The sequence below is a fragment of the Aquarana catesbeiana genome, linkage group LG10 (assembly GCF_042186555.1).
Source record: "Aquarana catesbeiana isolate 2022-GZ linkage group LG10, ASM4218655v1, whole genome shotgun sequence".
Lineage (NCBI taxonomy): Eukaryota > Metazoa > Chordata > Amphibia > Anura > Ranidae > Aquarana > Aquarana catesbeiana.
In genome coordinates this window covers 254,165,927-254,187,654 of record NC_133333.1, presented here as the reverse complement: position 1 = coordinate 254,187,654, position 21,728 = coordinate 254,165,927, and the positions used below count along the sequence as shown (strand labels likewise).

The window sequence follows — 21,728 nt, the reverse complement described above, 5'->3', positions numbered from 1 at the left end:
ATCATCTCCTGTACTATGTCTGCAGTCTCTGATCATCTCCTGTACTATGTCTGCAGTCTCTGATCATCTCTTATATCCTGTCTGCAGTCTCTGATCATCTCCTGTAGTATGTCTGCAGTCTCTGATCATCTCCTGTAGTATGTCTGCAGTCTCTGATCATCTCCTGTACTATGTCTGCAGTCTCTGACCATCTTCTGTAATATGTCTGCAGTCTCTGATCATCTCTTGTACTATGTCTGCAGTCTCCGATCATCTCCTGTACTATGTCTGCAGTCTCTGATCATCTCCTGTATTATGTCTGCAGTCTTTGATCATCTCCTGTACTATGTCTGCAGTCTCTGACCATCTTCTGTAATATGTCTGCAGTCTCTGATCATCTCCTGTACTATGTCTGCAGTCTCTGACCATCTTCTGTAATATGTCTGCAGTCTCTGATCATCTCCTGTACTATGTCTGCAGTCTCTGACCATCTCCTGTACTATGTCTGCAGTCTCTGATCATCTCTTATATCCTGTCTGCAGTCTCTGATCATCTCTTATATCCTGTCTGCAGTCTCTGATCATCTCCTGTACCATGTCTGCAGTCTCTGATCATCTCCTGTACTATGTCTGCAGTCTCTGATCATCTCCTGTACTATGTCTGCAGTCTCTGATCATCTCTTATATCCTGTCTGCAGTCTCTGATCATCTCCTGTACTATGTCTGCAGTCTCTGATCATCTCCTGTAGTATGTCTGCAGTCTCTGATCATCTCCTGTACTATGTCTGCAGTCTCTGATCATCTCCTGTACTATGTTTGCAGTCTCTGATCATCTCCTGTACTATGTCTGCAGTCTCTGATCATCTCCTGTAGTATGTCTGCAGTCTCTGATCATCTCCTGTACTATGTCTTCAGTCTCTGATCATCTCCTGTACTATGTCTGCAGTCTCTGATCATCTCCTGTATTATGTCTGCATTCACTGACCATCTCCTGTACTATGTCTGCAGTCTCTGATCATCTCCTGTACTATGTCTTCAGTCTCTGATCATCTCCTGTACTATGTCTGCAGTCTCTGACCATCTCCTGTACTATGTCTGCAGTCTCTGATCATCTCCTGTACTATGTCTGCAGTCTCTGACCATCTCCTGTACTATGTCTGCGGTCTTTGATCATCTCTTATATCCTGTCTGCAGTCTCTGATCATCTCCTGTACTATGTCTGCAGTCTCTGACCATCTTCTGTAATATGTCTGCAGTCTCTGATTATCTCTTGTACTATGTCTGCAGTCTCCGATCATCTCCTGTACTATGTCTGCAGTCTCTGATCATCTCCTGTATTATGTCTGCAGTCTTTGATCATCTCCTGTACTATGTCTGCAGTCTCTGATCATCTCCTGTATTATGTCTGCAGTCTTTGATCATCTCCTGTACTATGTCTGCAGTCTCTGACCATCTTCTGTAATATGTCTGTGGGCTCTTTCTAACAGACTTTCTAACAGAAGCCCTCTCTGTGTGCATCAGAGAGACTCCCCTCCAGGTCTCATTAGTGTACTCTCTTCCTGTATTTTCTTTATTAAAAGATCACAGGAGGATCCCAGGGTAACAAAGACTTCTTAGGGGAGCATCTCTGTGTTTGAGTCGTTGCCATAGAAACATTTGTAAAGGGGAGGAGTTGGTAAGATGACCACGCCCATGTGGGGGCGCCAGAAATATTTTTGCACCCAGGCGCTGGTGACCCTAGGATTGGCCCTGCTCCGATCATCTCTTGTATCATGTCTGCAGTCTCTGACCATCTCTTGTATCATGTCTGCAGTCTCTGACCATCTCTTGTATCATGTCCGCAGTCTCTGATCATCTCTTATATCATGTCTGCAGTCTCTGATCATCTCTTATATCATGTCTGCAGTCTCTGACCATCTCTTGTATCATGTCCATAGCCTTTGACTATATCCTGTTGTGTGTCTGCTGTCTGTGGGATTGAATTATTACTAGAGATGTGCATGATAAAAAAATTCTCTAGTTTTCATTTATTACGTCAATCATTTCATTTAGTCATATTTGCTATGTTAGATTGCTTCATTTTGTTGTTTTGTACATTTGTTGTTCCCAATCGACTCTGACCATCTCCTGTATCATGTCTGCAGTCTCTGACCATCTCCTGTATCATGTCTGCAGTCTCTGATCATCTCCTGTACTATGTCTGCAGTCTCTGATCATCTCCTGTATCATGTCTGCAGTCTCTGATCATCTCCTGTACTATGTCTGCAGTCTCTGACCATCTCCTGTATCATGTCTGCAGTCTCTGACCATCTCTTGTATCATGTCTGCAGTCTCTGACCATCTCTTGCTCCCCCCTGCGGGCCTGCAAAAAGGTTGGTGACCGCTGCTATGGGCTATGACTTTGATGTTTCGTGACTTTAGCCGATTATACCCGTACAGAGTGTGACACATGTTATTGAACTTACAAAACCCTCTGAAGTCGCAAACTAATAAAATGACAGAGTAAATATAAATTAATTCACTGTTTTCATTATAATTTATTTCGGATTTGTTGAAATTCATTACTATTGTGATTCGGAGATTTAGATACATCCGAATCTCCGAATAACAAAAATGTTATGAATTTAACGTATTGAACATGTCAGAAAAATAAATACAACACAATAAATAGATCAGGTATAAATCAGGCACCTCTAAGCCAAAACAGCAAGATATCAGCACTGTACAAAAAGAGATAATCAGGATGCATAGCGCCAAGGTTATCTTAGGTAGCGTTATATACACTATATTACCAAAGTATTACCAAAGTATTGGGACGCCTGCCTTTACACACACATGAACTTTAACGGCATCCCAGTCTTGGTCTGTAGGGTTCAGTATTGAGTTGGCTCCGCCCTTTGCAGCTATAACAGCTTCAACTCTTCTAGGAAAGCCGTCCACAAGGTTTAGGAGTGTGTCTATGGGGATGTTTGACCATTCTTCCAGAAGAGCATTTGTGATGTCAGGCACTGATGTTGGATGAGAAGGCCTGGCTCACAGTCTCCTCTCTAATTCATCCCAAAGGTGTTCTATCAGGTTGAGGTCAGGACTCTGTGCAGGCCAGTCAAGTTCCTCCACCTCAAACTCGCTCATCCATGTCTTTATGGAACTTGCTTTGTGCACTGGTGGTCAGTCATGTTGGAACAGGAAGGGGCCGTCCCCAAACTGTTCCCACAAAGTTGGGAGCATGAAATTGTCCAAAATGTCCTGTAATGCGGACACCTTAAGGCCCCTTTCACACGATCGGACCGTTCAGGTCCGCCTGTCAGTTTTGACAGCGGACCTGAACGGGCGCTCCATGTTAGCCTATGGAGCGACGGATGTCAGCGATCCGCTAAAAGCAGACGGATGGCAGAGAGAGGGACCTGTCATCCGCCGGCTCAGCGAAGATCAACGGACTGATCTCCCGCTGAGCCGGCGGACCGAGGCGGGCTCCGTGGAAACGGAGTCCGCCTCGTGTGAATGAGGCCTAAGAGTTCCCTTCACTGGAACTAAGGGGCCAAGCCCAACCCCTGAAAAACAACCCCCAAACCAAAATCCCCCCTCCACCAAATGATTTGGACCAGTGCACAAAGCAAGGTCCATAAAGACATGGATGAGGGAGTTTGGGGTGGAGGAACTTGACTGGCCTCAACCCGATAGAACACCTTCGAGCCTAGGGCTTCTCGTCCAAGATCAGTGCCTGACCTCACAAATGCTCTTCTGGAAGAATGGTCAAACATTCCCATAGACACCCTCCTAAACCTTGTGGACGGCCTTCCCAGAAGAGTTAAAGCTGTTATAGCTGCAAAGGGGGCGGGGCCAACTCAATATTGAACCCTCCGGACTAAGACTGGGATATAGTGTATAATGCAGCCAACACCATACACAGAAAAAAGAACTAGATGCAAGATTCCTTCTCTCTGCTGAGAGCATTGGGGTTGACCATATGACAAAGCCTCATGGTGCCGGGGTGGTTAGTTCTAGGAGAGGTTACGTCAACTTCATCAAGATCCAGGAGAAGATCAGAGCAGACAAAGTCCAAGGCATGGAGAAACCTGGAACAACACACAGGAGATATTAGGAATGGATCGGGAAGGGCTTCACCTCTCTATGGAAGATCTTCTGTTTATTCCTAAATTATAATTGTAGTTGCAGTCTGATGAAAACTTCATACCAGATTGTGACATTGTAAGAACTGAAAGTTTCTGTCCAACCAAAACTATTTTATTTTAAATTTTTGTATAGCGTGGCAATATAATTAAAACCCCTGTCAGCTTAACTGCTCTGGGGCATCATTGGAGAGATTTACCCTCATTAACTATTAAGGTGACAACAGTTTTACCAAACGGGAAGTGAGGGGAAATCTGAAACAAGGATACAGACAGCTATAAAAAAATTAAAAATCTGACACGGCTTTTAGTCTTCCGCTACTCCACTTTTTTTTTTCTGTCTGTGTTGCTGGTGTAGAATTGCTCTCACTTCCTCTCTGGTGAAAGCGTTGTCACTGGGACAGGAAGCGAGGGAAAATTTCTCTAACATGTCCCAAGTTAGCAATAAAAGACCAAAAGGGTTTTTTTTTAGCCTTTTTGACTCTTTCCACCTCCACTTTCCATGTACACTATAATGGAGAGATCCCCTCTACTTTAGTTGATCACAAAGGAAATGAAGGGAAATCTGTTCATTGGGGTCACAGAGAGCAAATTGTCCCCCCCCCAAAAAATCATACAGGATAAACATCTATGATGTTGGTGTCACAGTGTTATGGATTTTCTACAGACAGCACAACAGAAGCTGTTTGCCTTCAGACTGTCTCTCTCTAATTGAAAGTCTCGATCAGCGCTTTAAACTTAAAGCGGGATTCCGGCCTGAAAAAAAAAAATGTAAAAGTCAGCAGCTACAAACACTGTAACTGCTGACTTTAAATAAGTACTTACCTGTCCTGGGTGCCTGCGATGTCGGCCACCCGAGGCCGACCCGTCCCTCGGCTCTCGGGTCCCGGCACCGCCATCCTAAGTAAGGGAAAGCCTTGCGGCTTCACTGCCAGTTTCCTACTGCGCACGCATGAGCGGCGCGCCGCTCCGCTCTGTGAATGGCCCCGTGGTGTTCTGGGAACAAACACAGTTCCCAGAAGGCAACGAGGCCGCTCACCGAGAAGAACACGCCGCGGAATAGGAAGAGGCAGATTAGGAAGACTGCCTAGCAACAAGGGTTTAGGTAAGTTTAAAAATTTTTTTTTTTTTCAAATTTTTTTTTTTATTTTTTTTAGGATTTTTGGTGATTTTTTTTTTTTTTTTCAGGGTGGCCCTCCACTTTAATGCTTTTGTAATAAAACTAATATCGATAAATATTTTGATAATTACTGAATGTATGCATAGAAATATATGGATGGATAATAACCAGTCATTGTTAGAATTAGGAAGATGAAATGGGGCAAGATGGTAAATTTTATTAAAGTTTATTATTTTGTGACCAGTAATAAGAATCTGCAAAGGGTCAAAAGAAGACACTATTTTCGCTTCACTGTTACCCGTCATAAACAATTGAAGATTTTTGTTCAAGCTGAATTCCAGGGAGATGTTAAAATTACAAATTTTTGCAGCTCTGATTTTTTTCACAAATTGATATGTATTATTATTACTATTATTAATATTATTATTAGTGGTAGTAGAAGTATTTTGTTAATTTTAATTAACCAGTTCGGCTCCAGAGCATTTTTATTTAGATTTTTCTCAAAAATCGTAATTTTTGGCAATAAAATTACTTAAACCCCCCCAGAATTTTATATATTTTCTGAAAGCAGAGGCCCTGTAGAATACAAAGGTGATAGCTGCAAATATTTGTTTCACATGATATTTGCGCAACTGTTCATTAAACGCAGGTCTCAGGACCCACTAACAGGCCAGATTTTAAGTATTACCTTGGAGGAGATGCAGACTAGAATTCTGCAATCACTGAGCAGCAGCTGATATCACCTGTGATGTATTTCAGTTATCTTGCAAACGTGGCCTGTTAGTGAGCCCTGAGGACAGGGTTTGAGAACCACTGCTTTAAAAGCATTTACAGCTCATCACTTTGGAGTTAACTAGGAGCTTTTGTGCTAGAATTATTGTTCTCACTCTGACATTCGCGGCGATATGTCACACGTATGGTGCGCCTGCGGATTATATGCACGTGCACACCTTGGGCTTGCGTTTGTGTTTGTAAGAGTTTACTTACCGCTGGCAGAACTGGTTCCAAAATTGTAATCAAAATCAGCTGGAAATAAAGAGAAACATATCTGTTAATTGGAGACCTCAACCGGACTGATACTCATTCTTCTGTATATATCGTATGATATTCACATTCACTGTAGGCTGAAATAATTGTGTAATGATCACCATAGAAGTTAAAGTGTTTGTAATCCCTAACAATAGGCATTTTGCTCCCTTTTTGGCCTGGTAAATATACGGGTCACATAAAGAAATACATTTTTTTATTAGGACGGTGAAGGGTTAGAACCTCTGCAGGCTTCTATTGCTTTGTCCCCTCTGGGTCATTTCTCTTTACTTCCTGGTTAGATGACAGGTGTCAGACAGAACAGGAAGTGGGGGGGGGGGGGGAGTGGGGGGAACAAAGACAGCAGTTAATACTTGTCAGAAGCTTTAACCCTATTCCAATATTGTCCAAAACAAAAAAAGTTTTTTTTTTCTGGAGTTGGGCCTTAATATCTGTGTTTGAAGGAACATGTAAATTTACTGTAATAAAGCTGTGAACTGGAGATGACTTACCTGCATTCAAAAATATACTGGCTACTCCTGCAATTGGCTGGGTAATCAGTGATCTGGATTGAGAGCTGCAATTCTGTAAGGAAATAAAAGAAATTCAACAGAAATTCCAGACAAGTGAAATTAATGAAGGAACTGCAAATTGTATCCAAGAAACACCCCAGCTATGCTAAGGTCACATCGTCCCCTTCATGTTCCTCTATCTGTGTTATCCCGACAATGGAAACAGTGGAGAATGCGGGCACACCAGGTTCCTCCATCACTCCAATGGTGGGATCTCCCTGGAATAGATTGCATTTCCCCTCCACATTGGGGAATATGGTTTAGAGAGACTGAAACCAATGTGGAGGGGAAATGCAATCTATTCCAGGGAGATCCCACCATTGGAGTGATGGAAGAACCTGGTTGCGCCCGCATTCTCCACTGTTTCCATTGTCAGTATAACACAGATAAAGGAACATGAAGTCATACAATGTAGAATAAATAGGTGATTGGGGAATATGGTTTAGAGAGACTGAAACCAATGTGGAGGGGAAATGAATCTATTCCAGGGAGATCCCACCATTGGAGTGATGGAAGAACCTGGTTGCGCCCGCATTCTCCACTGTTTCCATTGTCAGGATATTACAGATAGAGGAACATGAAGTCATACATACAATGTAGAATAAATAGGTGATTGGTTTCAGTCTCTCTAAACCATATTCCCCAATCACCTATTTATTCTACATTGTATGACTTCATGTTCCTCTATCTGTGTTATCTGTGTTATCCTGAGAATGGAAACAGTGGAGAATGCGGGCACACCAGGTTCATCCATCATTCCAATGGCGGGATCTCCCTGGAATAGATTGCATTTCCCCTCCACATTGGGGAATATGGTTTAGAGAGACTGAAACCAATGTGGAGGGGAAATGCAATCTATTCCGGGGAGATCCCGCCATTGGAGTGATGGATGAACCTGGTGTGCCCGCATTCTCCACTGTTTCCATTCTCAGGATAACACAGATAGAGGAACATGAAGTCATACAATGTAGAATAAATAGGCGATTGGGGAATATGGTTTAGAGAGACTGAAACCAATCACCTATTTATTCTACATTGTATGACTTCATGCTCCTCTATCTGTGTCATCCTGACAATGGAAACAGTGGAGAATGCGGGCACACCAGGTTCATCCATCACTCCAATGGCGGGATCTCCCTGGAATAGATTGCATTTCCCCTCCACATTGGGGAATATGGTTTAGAGAGACTGAAACCAATGTGGAGGGGAAATGCAATCTATTCCAGGGAAATCCCACCATTGGAGTGATGGAAGAACCCGGTGCGCCCGCATTCTCCACTATTTCCATTGTCAGGATAACACAGATAACACAGATAGAGGAACATGAAGTCATACAATGTAGAATAAATAGGTGATTGGGGAATATGGTTTAGAGAGACTGAAACCAATCACCTATTTATTCTACATTGTATGTATGACTTCATGTTCCTCTATCTGTGATATCCTGACAATGGAAACAGTGGAGAATGCGGGCGCAACCAGGTTCTTCCATCACTCCAATGGTGAGATTTCCCTGGAATAATTTACATTCCCTTTCCACATCGGTTTCAGTCTCTCTAAACCATATTCCCCAATCACCTCTTTATTCTACATTGTATGACTTCATGTTCCTCTATCTGTGTTATCCCCACAATGAAAACAGTGGAGAATGCGGGTGCACCAGGTTCTTTCATCACTCCAATGGTGAGACTTCCCTGGAATAATTTACATTCCCCCTTCCACATTGGTTTCAGTCTCTGTAAGCCATATTCCCCAATCAATTTTTTTTTTAAAAAGAAATCTGCACTAAGTAAAAGAAATAAGAATAAAAAGTAAACTGTGATACCAGTTCAAAATGTGACACAGCAATGATTCACCTGTTGCTGTGTCAGAACAACCTTCACTATCCTCAGCTGAAAGCCCTGTCCTGATGGAGGAGAAGATACCTGTTGGAGGTGAAATGTTTATGAGTACAGCAACATTTTTATGGTCTCGCTGCTGAGTGATATCCGTGTCCAGTTGATGCTGGCTCCTTAAGCTGGATACACACACATTTTCTGTAGATTTTTTTCCTTCAGATTTACCAAAACCATCAAAAACTTAAAGAGGTTGTAAACCTTGGAAAAAAAAAACCCCTGCAAGACAAAGGTATAATCAGCTACTTAGCATTGCATACTAGCTGATTATAAAATACTTACCTTAGATCGATGCCCTGGATCGGCGTTGGCCCTCTGAGTACAGCGGGGACATCTTCCACCAGAGTTATTTCTGGATTCGTGGCTCCGGCGCTGTGATTGGCCGGAGCCACGATGATGTCACTCCCACGCATGCCGGTCATGGCACAACTCCTGAAGAAACGGCACCAGCGGCTCGTGACGTTGACGTCGGCAGCAGCGCATATACTGAATATCTCCGAAACTGTGCAAGTTTAGCAGATATTCAAGGTACCTACAAGTAAGCCTTATTATAGGATTACCTGTAGGTAAAAGTGGTGTAACAGGGTTTACCACCACTGTAATGCCCCGTACATGCGGTCGGAAAATGAGCGATCGGAGCGTGTTGTCGGAAAATCCGACCGTGTGTGGCCTCCATCGGACTTTTTCCATCGGATTTTCTGACACACAAAGTTTGAGAGCATGCTATAAAATTTGCCGACAACAAAATCCGATCCTTTAAATTCCGTTCGTGTGTAGACAAATCTGATGGACAAAGTGCCACGCATGCTCAGAATAAATTAAGAGACGAAAGCAATTGGCTATTGCCCTGTTTATAGTCCCAACGTATGTGTTTTACGTCACCGCGTTCGGAACGATCGGATTTTCCGACAACTTTGTGTGACCGTGTGTATGCAAGACAAGTTGGAGCCAACATCCGTCGGAAAAAAAAACATGGATTTTGTTGTCGGAATGTCCGATCAATGTCCGACCGTGTGTACGGGGCATTAGAGTTTCAATTTGTATGCAATCAGGCAGGCCCTTTCACTACCTAGTTTTGGCAAATCTAAAGGAAATCAGACAACAAAAGTTGTATAGTGTGTATGGGGTCTCTACCACATGTACATTTGACCGTTATAATAACCTATGGTCCAACACATTCGGTAAGAGGCGTACGCCAAGTGTTTTTTGCCTGGTGGTGGATCTCAATTTACTGCACACTGCACATTTGGATATCTATGTGATTTTTATTATAAAGGACTGTTTGTACTTTATATGAATTGATTTGGTTTCACTTGTCTTGCACCTTCACTTTTGCACTTTGGATTGCATAGTACTAATTCATTTGTGTGTTATCTAGGCATTGTTTACATTTATGGTAGTATTTGCATTATTTGTATTTTTGCACTTTGCATTTTATATATATGCAAAAATGTTTGATAGCGCTGCTAATTATACATGTATTTCATATTCCCCAATCACCTGTTTATTCTACATCGTATTGGGGCAGCATGACACCATCAATTGTCTTTTTTAGGGATGAACATGACACCATCAATTGTCTTTGTTAGGGATGACATTGGGTTTGGGCTGAACCCTAGCTCACGCCTAGTCTGGCTGCAGCAGATGGGCAGAACTGTGAATTCTGGTGGTGGTATCCCAATACCAGAAGCCAACATATTATTTAATTTTCCAGTTTTGTGTGGAGTTGGCCATTAACCACTTGCTGACCGCGCTACAGCCAAATGACAGCCACAGCGTGGTCATCCAGTTCTGGGAGGGCTTCTATTGACGTCCTCCCAGAACTGCGCACCCCCCCTCGTGCACCCACTGCAGCACGCACACAGCGCGCTTTGTGATCGCTGTGTCCTTCGCATTTTGGCAGATATCCTGTCACACCTGATGATGGCACATCTGACAAAACATGTAGGGTGGAGCCAGGGCTTACGTTACCACGCATGTGAGCTGGATGGTGGCCATTTTTGATGCTGGCAACTAGGGTTGTCCCGATACCGATACTAGTATCGGTATCAGTGCCGATACCGAGCAATTCCAGGAAATGCTCCCGATACCGAGCATTTGTACTCCTGGAAATGTTCCCGATGCCTAGTCCGATACCTGGACACTCAGGGATGATCGTTGCTGTGCCGCTTCTCATCCTTTCCCTCCTGCGGCTTTCCGCTGTTTTATTGAAACCCACGCAGGGAGATTGGTGATTATAACTTCCCCCGCCACTGCACCGATCATCCCTGAGTGTCCCCTGTATCCTCCATCGGCTCCCCTCTGTGCTCCTCCGGTCCCCCCCCCATCCTCCTCCGGTCCCCCTCTGTGTGCTCCTCAGGTCCCCCCCGTCCTCCTTCGCCACCACTCCCCCCCCCCTTGCATCCATCTCCCAGATTCAGGATGGAGAAAGAAGGAGGGAGAAGGTATATATGTAATTTACTCCTTCCTTTTCTGAATGGACAGAGTCAGTGATCACTGACTCTGTCCATTCATAACTGAGCATCATAAACTGTGTTTACGATGCCTCAGTTTATGAATGGAGAGGAGCCTCGGTCTCCTGTCCATTCATGTTCAGTGCAGCTGAGGCTGCTGAGAAAGGGACTGGGGAATCTTTATCATTAAAACAAAATAAAAAACTACTGACACAGTCCACGCCTCATCAGTGCCACCTATCAGTGGCCATCAGTGCTGCATATTAGTGCCACTGTCACATGACATAAAAAAAAGTATCGGTAATCGGTATCGGCGAGTACTTGAAAAAAAGTATTGGTACTTGTACTCGGTCCTAAAAAAGTGGTATCGGGACAACCCTACTGGCAACACTGGGATTTCTATATGTGCAGTGCTGTTTTTAACTATCTGAACAGAGTAAGTGCAATTTTAGCAAATAAAGTTTTTAATCGTTGGTTTTACGCTATGGTTTTACTCAGAAGGACGACTCTAGGATAATTGTGTGTAAATACAGCCAGCTCCCTGAAATCTGGTCACCAGGAGGAAGAGGAGATTGTTTTATATACTTCATTATTGGACCACCAAAGTTCCAGTGGGCCAATTGGACAGCTGACTGTTTGCCCATATGGCTAAAGTAGCCCCGACTGCTTCTTCAGGCACAGAAATCACAGAACACCCTCTATATGTATCTTGAGTCTTACCGTGATACAATTACTAATGCAAAGTACAACTTCGGCATAGAGATAGGCGGTATAAGAACCGCTAATCTGGAAGACTTTCATAGCAAACCGAGATTCAGTGCCGACTCCGTTGCTTTTCACTGTTAGATCATCAGCAGATATATCACTAGCTGGGCACCTGGATACAGAAACCTTTCATCAGTTTTCAGTTACTTGAATTTAAAGATTGTAACACAATACTGGCACATACTACTAGAGCTGAAAAATATATGCGCTGCATTCACTGCATATATATTTTATAGCTGAACCGTACATGGCATGTGTTCATTATAGTATATAAATTATAGTTGAAAAATATATAGCATATGTCCATTATGTTATATATCTTCTGATATGTGGGGGGGGAGGGGGGTTCACGTCATGCAAGGCCTCAGACTCAGACCTCTTGCATAGTCCCTCAACATCTGTACCATTTACAGCTTGCTCTGCACACTTGCAGTTCCCTGCTGCTCTGGTCCCCCCAGGATGAGGCCCTCTGGCTGCTCCTCTGCAGCCTCAAAAACTCCTGGGGAGGCCTTATATTATAAGGCCTATGTACACCTGCACACACGTGCTGGTCTCTGGCAAGACCCGGACACAGGGGCAGAGGGGTTTTTTCCCTCCCAAAGCTATTTGGAGCCTCTGGACTCCAGACCCAGATCAAGGAATTACAAAACCAGGACAAAACACAGTTTTCTCCCCTTGGAACCCTGGAGCCCCTTACTCTGCATCCATGAGAACGGGGTAGGCTTCTCTAAAGAGTAAGGGTTTTCGTCTAAAAGTGGGCAGAGTTAAGAATAGTCAGACAAATTTGAGTAGGGAATTCCAGAGGATGGGAGAGGCTTAGGGGAAGTCCCGATGTGGTGTCAAACATGGGAGAAGGTGACAAGGGAGCTAGCTTGGGAGATCTTGGGAGGAACAAAGAAATATTTCAGTTGGTTTTTGTCAAAGAGGTGGTCAGTAGGAGAATACTGAATAGAAGAGTTAAAGTGGCAAAGGTTTCTGTTTGTAACTGTTAGGTGGTTGGAGGGAGAGGAGGTGGAAGACAGGGAGAGAGTGAAACTAATAAGTGATTAGCGAAAGGAAAAAAATTGTTGGAGTGATTGCATGGAGTGCATAGGTAGTGTGGCAGTGAGAGACTCTACCACTATGTGAACATAGGTGGTGAAGACAGAAATGACACAGGATTCACATTAAGCCTTAAAGGAGAAGTCCAGCCTGAGCTTGTTTGGCTGGGCTTCTCCTACGGGTTACAGGAGTGCAATTCTGTGACCCATTTTTATCAGAGAACGGTCTGAAGTCCGCTCTCTGCTGACGTGACAGGAATCAGTCCAGGTACTGCGTCATCATGACAATAAAGTTTGGATCCACCAGGTGCCTGGACCGATGCCGTCTCAGCCTCTCAGCGAGCCTGAGACGGCCGCTCCCCGTCCCCTCCACAGCTCAGCGCTCCAGTGAGCGTGGAGGAGCAGAGCGGAGAGCTGCTGATTGATAGTCAGCAGCTCTCCACTCGGGGATCTTTGAGAACTGAGCCATCGGCAATGTTCAATTGCTCGGTTCTCAGTGCAGAGGCACCGGGGGACAGATGAAGCATCGGGCTGATGCTGCATCCACCTAGGTAAGTATAAGGGCGGAAAAAAAAAAAAAAACCCTTATTTCTCTTTTAATGCGAATGCAAGTGGAGAAAGTTGTGCTTTGAGCTTTCCCTGGGTTTGGTAATTCTTGATTGGGGCCTGGGGTTTGAGGGTCAAAGGAGTCTTGGGTGGGATGAAACCTGCAATCCTATGTTTGGATTGTCCTAGACACCTGCAACATGTATGAGTACACAGGTGCGCAGGGTCATTATAAGCCAGAATGCCGGAGAGTAGCTTAGTGCAGTAGGTGTAGTTTCTGCCATCTGAAGGCAGAGCCCTGTCCCAGGAGCTTGGTGTTCCTGCTGGAGACTGCATCCCCTGGGAGGGGGATTCCTTGGTCATGGACTGAGAAAGTTGGGACAGCTACATGAGTCTAGAAAACCATTGATAGGGTCTGGGAGACTGAGAAAACTGAGGTAGCTAGCGGGTCCAAGTAGCTGGAGAGAATCTGGAAGTCTCTCTGGAGGAAGAACCAAGCTTGAGGGGCTGGAAAACCCCATTTAGAGGCCAGGAGTAGGCCTGTGCAGTGAGGTGCTGCAACCAAGGCTGAGTGAGTCAGAAGAACCCATGGTCTGGGAGACCAAAGAGAGCAGTTGTGCCGCTGATAAAGGAGCCAGGTGGTGCAGCATTTTTCTTTGTTTGCTTTGTCCAGTTGAAACCCCTGCATGGGCAACTTTAAATGAAACTTTTATTTTGTTTAATAACAGTGGGCTGCAATGCTCTTAAACTGAAGTTTGGACTGACATGGACTCACTTAAAAAAACACATCTACCATTGAGCTAAACATTCCCCATATCACAGTAGGAGAATACAAGGTCAAGGGTGTTGCCATCAGAGTGAGTAGAAGCATGTACTGATTGCCTCAGGTCAAAAGAGGAGGTTAGATTGAGAGGTTTAGAAGTAGCAGGAGTGTTAGTGTTAACAGGGATGTTAAAGTAACTGAGAATGATTGTGGGAATTTCAGAAGAGAGAAAGTAGGGTAGCCAGGCAAAGAAGTTATCAAGGAAGGTTGATACTTGTCCAGGAGGCCGGTAGATCACAGTAATTCTCAGAGAAACTGGAGAAAATAGACAAATACAATGTGCCTCAAATGAAGAGAGGGACCAGAGTATAGAACCTGAAAGGATTCCTAATCCACCTTTCTTCCATTGAATCTGGGAGAGTGAGTCCAGAGAAGGCCACCATGGGAGAGGGATCCAGGAGATGCAGAGTCAGATTCATAAAGACAGGTTTCAGTAACAGCAAGTAGATTTAAGAAGTTGTGTGTAAAATGGTCATGGACAAAGGTGAGTTTGTTACAGACAGGGTGGGCATTCCAAAGGCTATATGAGAAGGGGAGGATGGTTTTGGGAAGAAGAGGAATAGAAACTAAACTGATTGGATTGCGGCTGCTACCAAAGGATATGGGGTGATGGGTGCATCGCCCACAGTTAAGTGACAGAGTTTGGGGATATATCTGCAGAAGTTAGTAGAAGCAGAAGTTCTTTGCCCCAGCATCCTGGGGGTTTTATTAGTTTGTGGGGTTAGAATTAGCAAGAGTTGCAGTAATAAGGAGATGACAGAAGTGAGGGTGATATACAGTATATAAACTGGGGGTGGAGAAGAGGGGTGAAGGAAAGAGTTTAAGGAGAGAGGACACAATTGTGAGGAGAGGTAGAAAGCACATGCTACAGAGTGGAAGGATTAAGAAGTTGCTGTGGATTTTCTCTTTATGCATTCACTGACGTGCAGAGCTAACGTGCCCACTTAGTTAAAGAAACCCACTTTATTGAAAGAAACCCAGCTGTGTGCCCCCCAGCCATGTGCTCTCCCAAAAAGGTGGTCTAGTTTTATACTATGATGGGTGGGGTAGTATTTGTCAATTAATCAATCAGGAGTTAATAAAAGACATATGGCTAGCAGAGCAAACTTTTCACACCAAAAGCAAACTACAAGAGGAGCAAGAGGGAAGAGTTTTAAAGATTAGGATCAGCCTATAATTTGGATAAGAAAATAAAGAACAAAATAAATATAATAATATGGACCGGGCTACAAATGGTGAAAGAAGCAGTATAGATGCATAGTTTGCCAATAGATGCATTGATAGTAATTAGCTTCAGTTTGAAATGTGCAAGCAGGTGCCTCCAACAGGGTTCTAAAGCGTTAAAAGTTTTCTTCTACTGCATTCATACTCTGAGGTTAATTAGGTCAACTATATTTACCTACGTGTTAAAGCAAATTGTTGCACTGTGTGCTTCGGTTGACCTGCTGAGCTGGTGGTGTCTAGGAAAGGAAGGGTTAATGCTGCCTATTAGGTTTTCCTGCTCTTTTTAGGAAGGTTACCATCCCCTGCCCATATAAATAGAGGTTCATTAGTGCCCTGGGAGGGAAGAGGGAAAGACTGCCAAAATGTAGCCATTAACCTGTCAGTCTGTGCCCCCTTGTGGGAGCCCAGTCGGGGTTCCCAATGAAGTCTGGAATCTATGGACAGGGCCGTCTTTACCGCAGGCCAAATGGGGCATCTGCCCAGGGCCCCGCCATTGTTGAGGGCCCCAAAGCAGCTGCCCCTGGAGCCTGTGCTGCCCCCCGGCTTTTTTTCAGCCGCAGTCCCTCCACCTCCGAAATCCTGAGCTGCCTGCTAGGTCACTTGTAAATACAGGAGCGCTGCTTCTCTATTTACAAATGACAGTGCTGCCCTCCCAGTGGCCCCCTGCTCTGCAAGACATATCCTCAATCTCTGAGAGAGCAGAGAAAACAGGAGGGAGGGGATTGATGCCAGAGGAATGTTGTGTATTGACGGGGGTGAACTCCAAACTGGAATTTGGGGAGAGGAGAGCTCTGTGCTTGGAAGAAGGGAGACTTGGATGTACACAACACACCCCTAAATCCTGCACTCAGTACACAGCTTACCCCTAAATCCTGCACTCCATACACAGCTCACCCCTAAATCCTACACTCTGTACACAGCTCACCCCTAAGTCCTGCACTCTGTACACAGCTCACCCCTAAGTCCTGCACTCTGTACACAGCTCACCCCTAAATCCTGCACTCTGTACACAGCTCACCCCTAAATCCTGCACTCTGTACACAGCTCACCCCTAAATCCTGCACTCCGTACACAGACCACCCCTCAGTCCTGCCCTCTGTACATAGATCCCCCCTAAATCCTACACTCTGTACACAGCTCACCCCTCAATCCTGCACTCCGTACACAGCTCAATCCTGCACTCTGTCCATAGCACACCCCTTAACCCTGCACTCTGTACGTAGCTCACTCCTCCACACTACTCTACTGCAGGTGGCCTAACTAGTCATTTATTTCTGGCAGCCTGTCCTCAGGGATACTGCTCCTATTGGGCTTTGTTCCTAGCTGCGCTCAGTTAACCTTCATAGCTGTGTGTGCTCTGCTCATTGCTAATAGCAGGTTCTAAGATTTTTCTGTCTATTGGCGGGTCCCCACACCTCTCCAGTCCATGGTGTGCAGGCAGTGAGGAGATGATGTGCTGTAACCTTCAGCAACCAATCAGTGAGCTGTATTGATGTGCTGTGACCTCTAGCAACCAATCAGTGAGAGGTAAACTTGTAACCTCTAGTAACCAATGAGTGAGCGGTAAACATGTAACCTCTAGCAACCAATCAGTGAGCAGTGAGGATGTGCAGTAGCCTCTAGCAACCAATCGGTTAGCAGAAATGATGTGCTGTAACCTCTAGCAACTAATCGATGAGTCGTAATGTTTACTGTAACCTCTAACATCCAGTCAATGAGCAGTAATGATATGCTGTAACCTATGGCAACCAATCTCAGCTGCTATCTGACCTGATTTTGAGTCGGGGGGGTCCCAAAGGCAATGTTTGACTGGGGTCCAATCAATATTAAAGATGGCCCTGTCTATGGACTTAAGCAAATGGTTGCTGGACTTACTGCCTTTTGTGGATTATTACCAACTCCTGGACTCTAAGGGATTATTGCTACCTCTTGTGGATTTACTGCCTGTTATTTTCTCTTGTCTTGAGAGTGACTGAGTATAGACTAAGGTATGACTACCTTGTGGAGCACTATTTGGGGGCACTAGAGAACTTTGTACAGGAAAGAGTATGGGAGATGTATTTGAGAACTGTCTGTCGTTGCCTTTAATTACTTCAGTAAAAGATTTATATTGTTCATCAAAATTGCTTGGTTTGAAGTCTCTCGAAAGGTGCATGTAAGGTGTAACAAAAGAACAGAGTTTACATCATTGGAGAGGCTAGAGAAGACACAGTACAGAGTCTAACGAGAAGAATGCTGTCCAGAGAAGGCAATATAGCTATTGCAACGCTACCCCCGTAGGAGTCACTGCATTTAGCAGGTTCTTTCCCTACACTGTGCAGAGGCAGCCTATCAGGATCAGGGGTCAGGCTTGGAGGCCAGTAGCTATAGCAGTAGGGGGACTCCCACCGACCAGCAGGATAGGCATACAAGCAGGTCACCCTGGCGGATGTCGTGGGCTCATTTGACGTGTGGAGTCTAAGCACTAACTGGTGTCCACTAGAGCTCCTGATGGTGGAGATGGGTTTTGCTGCGTGTTAGTACCAGGTTGTGGTCCTTAGGATCGCCCCACCAGGAGGTGAGCAAGCCAGGGTCCAGTAGCAGATATACAGTAGCAGGTTGGGATCAAACAGAAGGGTAGTCAGTAAACAAGTCAAAGGTAGGTAACAAGTGGTTGCAAGTTGGGATTAGGCAGAAGCGTAGTCGATGAGCAAGCAAAAATATGGATGGCAGCAGGGAAGACAAGAACAAGATATTGGCTGGAGAGAGCACAAAAATCTGACAAACAGGAAGTGATAGGGCTTAAATCAGGAAGTTGATGAGAGGAGCAAAGAGTTCAAGGTTCAGTAAAAGGCAAGACACAAAGCAGGGTTGTCCAATGGATCAGATAGGGTGCTGACCAGCATCTCATGTAGTTCAGCGAGAAGAGTCATTGCCATGCACAGCAGAATCCCCAGGTTCAAGTCCAAGCCCTTACACAGCCAGGCACAAAGCAACAGTCCATTCAGTGTCTTTTTAAAGTGTATTTGCTTATAGAACTTGTAGCAAGATATGGTTTGGGGTGGTATGGGATACTCCAAATACATAAGCACACAGTAGATAAAGGACACTCTTCTCTTTAGGAAAAATGGCACTGTCTATTTCTCACAGCTGGGTACTGTAAGGTAATTGTTAGGATAATGCAGTCTGTAATCTCACAGTGAGGATAGTGAGGTACTTTTCAGCACAAGTAAAGGTAGACTGCAGCACAGATAATTATGACGGAGTTCTCCCTCATCAATGACTAGGGAAGGTTAGTAGTAAGGAACCCTTGGGAGAGGAACTATTTGATCCAGCTATCCCAAAAGTACACAGTCACCAGGATCTTGTAATAAAGTCAGTACCCATGAGGCCAGGGGAGGCCAATCCGCTTTTTCCAGATACGTTCTAGTGAGGCTGTGCATGTGAAGGTGAAGTCTTTAGCTGAAGTCTTGGGGTGTCAGAGATTCTCTCAGATGTATGCCCTCAAAGGGACCTCAATGAACATCCGCTTGAATCAGTAGAACTTCTGTAGGGAGGGGTAGCCACCCCCACCCAGACAAGTGGAATTTGTCAGGAAGAAAAAATAACTAGATTTACCCAACGTCCTAGCAACCTATCTAGAAGTGTTCTTCTTGTATTTATGTCACTTGCTGAAGCAGCCTGTGGGCGGAACTGCACTCGCTAATGCCTATACACTAAGCAGGAGATTTTTGGACATGTGAATTAAAAAATTAAGGTACAACTCCAGACTTAGAAGCGAGTAGTAACTTACACTGTTAACTCTTTTGTTACTCGTGGCCAACTTATTATTCTGTTAACTCTAAGCACTCTGGATGCCGCAGAGCCTGTGCCAGTCTCCACCAACACAACAATTCCTGTCATCTCACTCCCAGTGACATGTCCACCTGTTACTACTGCATACAGAAGACAAACTTCTACTGTAGCTACATGTTTGTTCTCCTCCCAAGTTCTCACTACATTTCTATCTCCAGTGACTCCTGGCTAAGTTCCTAGGCACTCTGTGCTGCTAGGTTAGTCTCAGTATGTGGGGAGCCAGTTGCTAGTGAAGGGGCTAAGCATACCACCCCTTCACTACCAGAGTGACCGTCACCCTTGCCTGTCACCCATTCCCTGGCTGGTTGGTTGCCATTAGCAAATTATACAAATATGGTTGTCCCTAGCAATGGCAATATAGCTTACACTAGACAGCATCCTACATGCTGGACTTTATGTACTGTATCTCCTCTAACTCTCTACTCCCCTGATGTAAGCCCTGTTCTTTGATACACCATGCATGCACCCCTTGAGAGACTTCAGACTAGGCAGATTAAAGGAACAACAAATATCTTTACTGTAGTAGTTAAGGGTAACAAAGGAGCAGTTCTTAAACAGCATCTTCACACACATTCCTGTACAGAGTTCTCTAAGTGCTCATGAAGTAACCATACCTAATTTAGGAGCAAAGTTCATAAAGTAGTCAATTTAAGGCAAGAGTCAATTTAGGCACTAAATCCACAGAGGTAGCAAATAATCCCTTAGCATCCATTATTTGGTGGTAATTCTTAAAAGGCTGTAAGTCCATGATTGGCACCTACAAGTCCATGTAGTCCTCATGTTCCAAAACACCATAGAGAACCCTGACTGGGCCCCCAAATGGGGGCACAGACCACTAACAAAGTAACAGCTACATCTTGACAGTTTTTCCCAAACCAAGCTCCTGGGGCACTAGGTGAGCCCCTTTTGTATGGTATGATCTTCAGGGGGTGGTAAACTTCTAAAAGAGCGGAAAACCTGCCCAGCAGTGTTAACCCTTACTTTCCAGAGGCACTATCCTAGCAGGTAGACCAAGAACAAATGTTGAAGAAGGATAAATTGTAACATTTGGTCTTGTACACAAACAGATAACCTGATGAACCAGACATGAGTCAGTATGACAGAAAAGAAAAGCTTTAACCGTTCAGAAGCACCTACTTACAAACCAACCAGTCGGGAGACGAGTAACATGACAGAGGTGACGGATGCTCTGGTAATTGTTATTTTTGGCCTCTTTACTAGCTTCCCCACATGCTAGGACTGACACCATGACAGAGAGCACCTACGGACCCAGCCTGGGAATCACAAGAATTATGGAGTGAGGCCTCGGGAGCAGAACAAGTACAATAATATGGAAAAGTGTGTTTCCTGTGTCCAGTAGTAACATATGGGACATTGCAAATGGGAGGGAGGTGAGGGGACTGCTGAGTTGAGACTAGCATATGCTCTGTGGTACAAAACCTAGGGAGTGGTGTTCTCTAACAGAGGTTGTGTCCGAAGGCTTAGTATTAACAGTGTGAGAAGTTTCACCTCGGATTACAAAGTGCTAACTGTGCAAGTGTACTGCTCACTTTTAAGTGTGGAGTATCGCCTTAATGTTGATTTTGCATGACCACGGCTCCTACCTATGGTTTAGATTAACAAGTGCAGTTCCACAGTGTATCCACTAGGGCGCCTTAAGCCCTGCCCACAGGTGGATGGGAAAAACAACAGCATAGATACAAAGATTACCTGTGAAGGGACAGAGAAGAGATGTTCAGATAAGGCAGAGCGGAAGTGCCCACTTAATCAAAGAAACCCACTTTATTGAAAGAAACCCAACCTATGCCACCCTAGCCATGTACCCCACAGCCACATATAGCTGAATAGAATTATATACAGTATGCAATTGTTATAGATGAACAACATGTGACATGTTGTGTCCCATATATTATATATATATATATATATATATATATATATATATATATATATATATATATACACACACACACACACACACACACACACGCACAGTATCTCACAAAAAAGAGTACACCCCTCACATTTTTGTAAATATTTTCTTCTATCTTTTCATGTGACAACACTGAAGAAATGACACTTTGCTACAATGTAAAGTAGTGAGTGTACAGCTTGTATAACAGTGTAAATTTGCTGTCCCCTCAAAATAACTCAACACACAGCCATTAATGTCTAAACCGCTGGCAACAAAAGTCAGTACACCCCTAAGTGAAAATGTCCAAATTGGACCAAAAGTGTCAATATTTTATTTTCCAGCACTGCTATAACCCTCTTGGGCATGGAGGTCACCAGATCTTCACAGGTTGTCACTGGAGTCCTCTT

The 21,728-nt window shown here is 44.4% G+C and overlaps 1 protein-coding gene across 1 annotated transcript in view; it reads right to left on the bottom strand.

Annotated features, from left to right (window-relative positions):
• Positions 1-3,989: 3,989 nt before the first annotated feature.
• The window catches only part of LOC141109921 (uromodulin-like), a 29,435-nt gene continuing 11,696 nt past the window's right edge, over positions 3,990-21,728 (bottom strand). Inside the window, exons 6-9 of the mRNA XM_073601174.1 lie at positions 11,895-12,051; positions 6,767-6,839; positions 6,216-6,254; positions 3,990-4,054 (exon numbers count right to left, since the gene is read on the bottom strand). Coding sequence (XP_073457275.1) covers positions 3,990-4,054; positions 6,216-6,254; positions 6,767-6,839; positions 11,895-12,051 — 334 coding nt within the window. The remainder of the gene's footprint in view (positions 4,055-6,215; positions 6,255-6,766; positions 6,840-11,894; positions 12,052-21,728) is intronic.